Raw genomic sequence first — 7,765 nt, 5'->3', positions numbered from 1 at the left:
CCCTCGCGAGCCGTGGACTGCGCCCTCTGCCCAAACAAGGGGGGGGCCTTCAAGCAGACAGACGACGGGCGCTGGGCACACGTGGTCTGTGCCCTCTGGATCCCAGAGGTGTGCTTTGCCAACACTGTCTTCCTGGAGCCCATCGACAGCATCGAGCACATCCCGCCCGCACGCTGGAAGCTGACCTGTTACATTTGCAAGCAGCGTGGCTCTGGGGCTTGCATCCAGTGCCACAAAGCCAACTGCTACACTGCCTTCCACGTCACCTGCGCCCAGCAGGCCGGGCTGTACATGAAGATGGAGCCCGTCCGGGAGACGGGGGCCAACGGTACCTCCTTCAGCGTGCGCAAAACAGCCTACTGCGACATCCACACGCCACCAGGTTCTGTGCGCAGGCTTCCCGCCCTCTCCCACAGCGAGGGGGAAGAGGAAGAGGAGGAGGAGGAGGAGGAGGGGAAGGGCTGGAGCTCAGAGAAAGTCAAAAAAGCAAAGGCCAAGTCTAGGATCAAGATGAAGAAGGCACGGAAGATCCTAGCGGAGAAACGAGCCGCAGCACCTGTGGTTTCTGTGCCGTGCATCCCCCCACATAGGTACGACCCACTGCCCTCCCTTGGCTGCAGGAAAACTTCTCCCTTTCTCTGTGCCTCATGTCCTACCTTCCATGCAGCCATTATCTTGTTCCTCTCCTTAGCTTTTCGCACAGGTACTTTTCACTTTGTTCTCACAGGGGGCTGTTGGAGGTTTCCTCTGGGAGACCTGCAGAGAGAGGCAGGGCGATGCGCTGCCCTGCAAAGGTGTCTGGGCCCTTGGCAGGGCAGGAAATAGTTGCTGTTAGTTTAATGGCAAAGAACGAACTTGGCTGGACGCATCAGGAAGCAGCTGGGGGTTCCCAGCACTCCTTTCCTGTCGTGCTGACCTCAGGTGCTGGAGTAAACCGGGGAGGGAGGAGAGGGCTGCTCTGCTTTCTGCTGAGGTTTGTTTTATCCTGGAGCTGTGCTGGGGAAGAGAGGGAAGTGTGGGAGTGATTCAGGCCTGGGAAATGGGCTAACCCCGGGGGTTGTTTTGGCTCTGGAGCAGAGAGGTCTCGTATCGGAATCCCTGTGCCCTGCTGAGCACAGCTTATCCATCCCAGCAACCGCTTACCCCTTGCTGGGCTTCCTCAGTGTTTTGTGCCAGTCGCAGGCAGCAGCTCTGCCTCAGTGCCACCTGTCAGAGCGGGGCACAAGAAGCCTCTGCACAGCTGCCTGCCAGGGGTGGCTGGTTGGCTTCACAGCACGAGGGCAGCGCAGGTGCTGTCCAGTAGGCACTTGAGGCCTTGCCAGGAATCTGTTTCTGTTGCATCCTGACCCTGAGTGCTCACCGGAAGGTGCAAAGACCCAGTAGTTAGAGGTGTAACCGCCATGTGTCTCACTCTGGTCCAATCGTTGGGCTGGCCTGGCCTGCAGCTCCCAAAACAAGGGCATCTGAGAGCCTTGTCAGAATTTGTCAGTGTAGTTTTTAACTCTGGGTGCCCTCAGCAGCATGCAAAAGCACATAAAGCATCTGAGGACAGTTTTGAATCTTGCTGTCACCCTGCAGCAGGCATCGCATGGTTGAAGTGCAGGTTCGGCACGGAAGCGTTCACCTTCATGGTTGTGAACCACCACCCCTGAGTTCTCCTCCTCCCCGTGACGAGAGTTGTGCCGGCAGTGATGACACCATGACACCCTGGTGCTGTACCTGCTGGCCAGTGGAGCACGGCTGTGACAGCACAGGGACATGGGACCGCTGCTTTGCTGCCAACCCTCGAGATGATCTGTGCAGTTGTGGGGGAGCATGCAGAAGCCATGGGCTTTGCACTCTGGGCAGCATTCTGGTGACTTGTGGAGGCAGGTTTCTGCTACAAGGCTGATGGCTTTTCACCATGGTCTGTTCGTATCCTAACCTTACGTTTTTGCGCACTCAGGGTTTGCTCTGTAGCCAGAGCCTCTTTCCTTATGTGTGGATGTGTTGGCAGGCGGTTTGTAGGCTCTTGCTGCTATTATTGCACTCGCAGCGAAACCCACACTGAGCTAGAAGCTGTTAACCTCTCCCCAGGCCTTCCTGTTGGGATTAATTACTCTTCAAGGGCTGCTTCCAGAATGCCAAATGTCTTCCTGTGGGAGCTGTGCTTTGCCGGCGCTGGCACATGATGCTGCTCTCCCCAGCCTCTTCAGCTGAGGCTGATGCAGGTCAGGTCATCCCCTGCGAAGAGCTCTCCCTGCAAGAGGTGGAGACGCTGGGGGTTCATCCCTTCAGCTCCCTGCTAGCAGGGCTTCCCTGGCCAGCTTTGGTGAACAAGGCTGTCCTGGCCCCTCCAGGCTTTCTGCTGTTGCAGAGAGTAGGAAAATCCCTTTTGTAGATTTAGAGTAGTCCTTCATTAGCTCAGATAGAAGCTCTGTTGTGCTCATGAGTCCTGTTCCCTCCTCATGCTTTGCCAGGTTTGGTCAAGTTATAGGCTCCCTGGGGCTCGAGTTTGTCTGGTAACGTTTGGCCAGGGCTTTTGTCACCATGAGTGGCTCTCAGCCAGGTGAATAATGGTTTTGGGGTAGCAGTGCTGTAACACTCACCGTCTTGGGGACTGTGGGAGCCATTAAAGGTCTGGCGCCCGATGCGGCTGTGTTGCACCCCAACCTGGCGCAGCCTACCCAGGCTTTTGCCCAAAAGTTGGCAGGAGGTAGAAAGGAGAAGTCTCTTTTGGAGAGGCAAGGCTGGATGTTTCCTGGTGTCCTCCATCGTGGCTGACTCAGAGGGGCGGCTGCCCTGCATGACTTGGTGTTACAGAAATTCCTGCCGTGGGAAAGCATGTTCTCTGCCCAAGGAGCTTCTCAGCTGCTCTTGAGTGGCCTTGCTGCTCCATGCCCCAGCCAGGGCTTCTCCTGCAGTGGCCAAGCTTGCCTTGTTGATGAGGTCTGTGGTTCCTCTCCCTTCTTCAGGCTCAGTAAGATTACAAATCGTTTAACCATCCAGAGGAAGAGCCAGTTCATGCAGAGGCTGCACAGCTACTGGACTCTGAAGAGACAGTCCCGCAATGGTGTCCCTCTGCTCCGCCGCCTTCAGACACACTTGCAGTCACAAAGGAACTGCGACCAGGTAAGGGCTGCTTGTTGGGGTGCTGCAGGGAATCCTAGCTGCGCGCGCATGTTTCCTGTGCCTTCAGAGCTGTGGGCTCAAAGCCTTTGCTGCATGCGGTGCCTGCAGGCACAGAAGGGGCTGGGATGCGAGCTCCCAGATGAGAAAAGGGCAGCCCCAGCTGCTTTTGCTATTTCACCTTCTCCTCCGCTCTTGGCATTCGGAGGTTTGCCAGGCAGCAATGCCATTGGCAGCCTGCCCCAGGAAGGGAATCCTGCCCTCTCATGCTGCCACGCCAAAGTTATCTCCTTCCTTGTGCCTGCGTGTAGCCAGTGGCGATGGCAAACCTGTCAGAAATGGCTCTAGTCTGAGGCTGCTGTGTCAGTGAGTATTGAGAGCTGGCCAGAGATCTCCAGAACCAGTCTGGAAGGAACCAAGGCCTCACTTCCAGTTTCTGAAACCGCTCCAGGAGCACTCCCTGTGGGTGCTGCTTCCAGCCCACTGTCTGCCTCAGCTCTTAGTCAGTGCTTCACAGATGTGAAGTCTCTGGTGCCAGAGAGGAAAATTTTTCTCCTGGCTCCGTGTCTGAGCTCTAAGTCTTTTTTTCTGAGCCCATTGAAGACTGTAGTTGAGCAGGGATTTCTCCTGCCTTTGCCCTCTCTCATTTTTATTTGCTGAAGAAGAGCTGAGACTGCTTCTGCTCGTCTTTGGCTAAGGCGGAATGAAAGTCGGCATTTTCTGATGCTCCAGAAGTGAAAGCAGTCAGATCTGTGTTCTGTTTTTGCCCCGTTGCCCTTTGCCAGAGCTCTGAGCAGCTGCACAGACCCTGCTATTGTTGACCTGTGCTCTTGGGCAGCTGCGGGCAGTGGGTCATGTTAGGAAGAGTATTTCCAGAGGCTTGGGATGTCTGCCTCCTGGCATCCCAAGGGCTTGGTGGCCAAGGAGCAGGTATTCAGCTCTGGCCAGAGGTCAGACTGTTTCTGAGTCACCCGCCTAGGTTACAACAAGGGAACCGGGACCTTTGCTGAACCAGTGGGTCAGGCATGCTGGTTCCCTTTGCCAGGGAAGAGCCCCGGCACACGGTCAGGAAGGTGGAGATGGGAACACATCTCCTGTCAGCTCATGGTCTCTGATGTTCCCACAGAGAGACACTGAGGATAAGAACTGGGCCCTGAAGGAGCAGCTGAAGTCATGGCAGCGTCTCCGCCATGACCTAGAGCGTGCACGCTTGCTGGTGGAGCTGATACGCAAGCGGGAGAAGCTCAAGAGAGAGACGGTAACGATTGTTTGCCCCTCCTTGGGGAGCTGCTGGGGTGGGCATGAGCATGGGCTCTTTAGAATGCTGTAGGGCATGTGCCGGGGTCCCCTCGGCTGTGCTTCGCCCTGTCCTGGCAGCTCTGAGCAAAGGTGGCTGCTCTGCAAGGGTGAGGTAGGACATGCAGGCGCTGGGGCCAGTGTTACACCTCCACTCCCCAGAGGCGGGGGTGAGGTGCAGTCTGGGCCCCTCAGGCGAGGAGAGAAGTCGCTGTCCTTCAGGACTGCGCCACGGCTCACTGGGGACTGTCCCCGCCACCTGGCTGCCAGGCAGGGGGCTCAGCCCCACTCTGTTCCTCTGTTTCAGATCAAAGTGCAGCAGGTGGCACTGGAAATGCAGCTGACCCCCTTCCTTATCCTCCTCCGCAAGACACTTGAGCAGCTGCAGGAGAAAGACACGGGCAACATCTTCAGCGAGCCGGTCCCTCTGTCTGAGGTAACAGAAATCTACGAAGTAAGAACCCCCTCCCCCAAATTTCTACTTCACTCAAACTTGTCCCTTGCTCGTGCCAAGGGCTGCCCAGGGTGCTCTCTGGTCCGGACGCTCCCCCAGGCAGCCTGCTGCTGGGTCGCACATCCCAGCACCACTCGCCCAAGGGGGTTGTGCAGCGATGCCCCTCCTGGGTGAGCTGAATACAAAACAGCTGAGCTGGTGCCAGCCGGGAGCACAGCACTCGGCTTTTCCTCTGCATGTGTTGCTGGTGACTCCCCGGTGTCTGTGAGCGGTTGGGGATTCCCACTGGGAAAGGCAGAATGCTGGCCCTTGGCAGGCGGCACGCTCTTACCTGTCCTCTGGTGAAGGCTTCTGCTAGGTGACAGACTGAGCACAGCACAGAAATGGGTTTGACCCCCAGACTGTCACTGCTGGGGGCAAGGGAATGATTCCTGAGACCATCACCAAGTGCCCACCTGGGGAGGTGAGGAAAGGCTGTGCTGGCTCTGCAGGGCTCTGGCAGCAGGCTGGCATGGGGATGTTTGAGCACAGCTGGGGAGGAAGGCTGCATGGTCCCACCTGCAGCCATTGCTGCCACCTGGATGGTTCTGTTTTACTTGTCTGCACTCAGCCCTGGGGGCTGCACTGTCGGCTTCCTCTCCTGGGGAATGCTGTGTCGCGTACTAGATCCCAGCTGCCTGCAGACAGGAGGAGAGGACAGGACACTGGCATGTGCGCTGGAGCCTTAAAAATGCTTCAGAGTGTGTATGTGCTCTAACAGGTTGAGCACAGCACATGGGCTCCCTACTCCGGAGGCGTTACTATTCCTCAAGCTGCAAAAGCAGACGGCATTCCCTGATGTGCATTTGGGCAGAGCACAGGGAGCAGTACCTGATTCCTCTAATGACTTTTTTCTTGGAGCAGGTAATACTAACCAGTGGCTCCCAGGCTCTTAGCTCTGGCTCTTTCTTCGTGCAGGTCCCAGACTATCTGGATCACATCAAGAAGCCGATGGATTTTCAGACAATGAAACAAAACCTGGAAGCCTATCGCTATCTGAATTTTGATGACTTTGAGGAGGATTTCAACCTGATTATCAACAACTGTTTGAAATACAATGCCAAAGACACGATCTTCTACCGGGCAGCCATCCGTCTGCGGGAGCAGGGAGGCGCCGTTCTCCGGCAGGCTCGCCGGCAAGCAGAAAAGATGGGCATTGACTTTGAGACAGGCATGCACTTCCCCCACTGTGTAACGGTGGAAGAGGCTCAGGTCCAAGACATCGAGGACGGTGTGTACTCATCCCCTGTCCCGGGCTATGAGGGCTACTCAGAGGTAAAGCCCAGGCAGAGTCAGGGTGCCTGGGGGTCTGTTGGAGCTGCCTCCCGTGGGAGGTTCAGTTGGATGCCTCAGCTGTGTGTGCCTGCTCCCTGGAGAGGTGGGGGCTTTACCAGCCAGGTACCTGTTGGCCCCATTAGGTTGGTTCTAGGCAGTGGCTTGTCTGTGTGTCCTGCCAGTCCATTGGTCCCTTGTCCTCCTCTTGGTCAGAGAAAGGGGCTGCCTGGGACATGGGTACCATCATTCTCCCCATCCCCAGCACTGGCTGTGAGCTGCTGAGGCTCCTGCTGTGCTGCCCGGCTAGAAGGACTGACTCCCCTGGTCGGCGCTGTGTGCTCCCTGCTCTCTCCCCAGCAGTGGGCTTTGCTGGCTGCCACACAGCTCCTGATACCCCTCAGCCAGATTTCGCTGGCTCCGTGGTTGTAGATATGCTTGTCTCTGGGCAGCACTGCCAGGAGCAGCTTGTCAGAGAAGGATCCTTTCAGGGTCCCCCTCTCCCTGCTCCAACACGGGAGGGGCTTAGTCAGGGGAACTTCTCTGCTCTGTAATGCTTCGGGATCCCTTTGACTCTTGTTTTTCCTGTTACAACCCCCTTTCTTTTTCCTGCTGTGTCCTTGCCCCAGACAATGGGAACCCTAATATTCTCTAAGCTGCTGATCAGCCTGCCTTCCCCAGCAGTCCCAACTGGCTTGCTTCCCACAGGGCTCCTTCTCCAGGTCTTTTAGTGTAACTTCCCATGTTCACAGGTGTTTGGTACCACATCAGCTACTTCCCTCCTGCAGGGAATGTGGATTGCCCCATGCCCTTTCATTTAGAGGAGCTCCAAGGAGAGCCCGGTATCTTTCATCCATCTGCTCCTCTTTGTTCCCCCAGAAGATGTGCGGCTGCTGCTCTCGGAGAATCAGAAGCACCTGCCCTTGGAGGAGCAGCTGAAGATCCTGCTGGAGCGGCTGGATGAGGTCAACGCTGGCAAGCAGAGCATAGGACGATCCCGCCGGGCCAAGATGATCAAGAAGGAGATCACAGTCCTACGGCGGAAACTCGCTCACCCACGGGACCTGGGCCGAGACGGGCTGGAGCGGCATGGCTCCTCTGCCAGGGGAGTCCTGCAGTCACACAACACCTGCGAGAAGGACCTGCAGACAGACAGTGCTGCAGAAGAGAGCAGCAGCCAGGAGACTGGCAAAGGTACTGGTCCCTCCAGAATACTGCCAGTTTTGGGGAGCAGTGGAGAACTGCCTTTGGACAGTCTTGGCTGGGGGAGAGGCCACCCTGCTAGGTGCCTCCCGAGGCAGGAGGGCCACGTGGGCAGCTCCCCGCACACGCCTCCCTCTTCGCTCCTCCTTAGGAGCAGGGCAGATGGCCTCTTGGGGGGCGGTCCCTTATCTCCCATTCCCCTGCGCGGTTCCTCATTTCCCATAGTGACTCTTGTAGGGGTGGGTGGGGAGCACAGTTGCCTGCGCCTCCGTGGGCTCCCTCCTGGCACACCCATCCGAGGACAGTATCCCACTGGGTAGTTTGTAGTGAGACGTGCCAGCCAAGCGGGGAGGATTGGCAGGCGGAAGAGGCCACTTTCTCGCTTTGGAGAAG

General features: G+C 57.1%; 1 protein-coding gene across 1 annotated transcript in view; it reads left to right on the top strand.

Annotated features, from left to right (window-relative positions):
- BRPF1 (bromodomain and PHD finger containing, 1) overlaps positions 1–7,765 on the top strand; it is a gene marked incomplete at both ends in the record, with an annotated part of 12,418 nt that overhangs the window by 2,165 nt on the left and 2,488 nt on the right. The window contains 6 exons of the mRNA XM_010285636.1: positions 1–590; positions 2,955–3,111; positions 4,235–4,366; positions 4,712–4,858; positions 5,816–6,128; positions 7,049–7,363. The exon at positions 1–590 is cut by the window's left edge and continues 373 nt beyond it. Coding sequence (XP_010283938.1) covers positions 1–590; positions 2,955–3,111; positions 4,235–4,366; positions 4,712–4,858; positions 5,816–6,128; positions 7,049–7,363 — 1,654 coding nt within the window. The remainder of the gene's footprint in view (positions 591–2,954; positions 3,112–4,234; positions 4,367–4,711; positions 4,859–5,815; positions 6,129–7,048; positions 7,364–7,765) is intronic.

Source organism: Phaethon lepturus, unplaced genomic scaffold (genome assembly GCF_000687285.1).
Source record: "Phaethon lepturus isolate BGI_N335 unplaced genomic scaffold, ASM68728v1 scaffold46444, whole genome shotgun sequence".
NCBI lineage: Eukaryota > Metazoa > Chordata > Aves > Phaethontiformes > Phaethontidae > Phaethon > Phaethon lepturus.
Note: the sequence above shows the minus strand (reverse complement) of the source record. Positions and strands in the feature narration are given on the sequence as shown.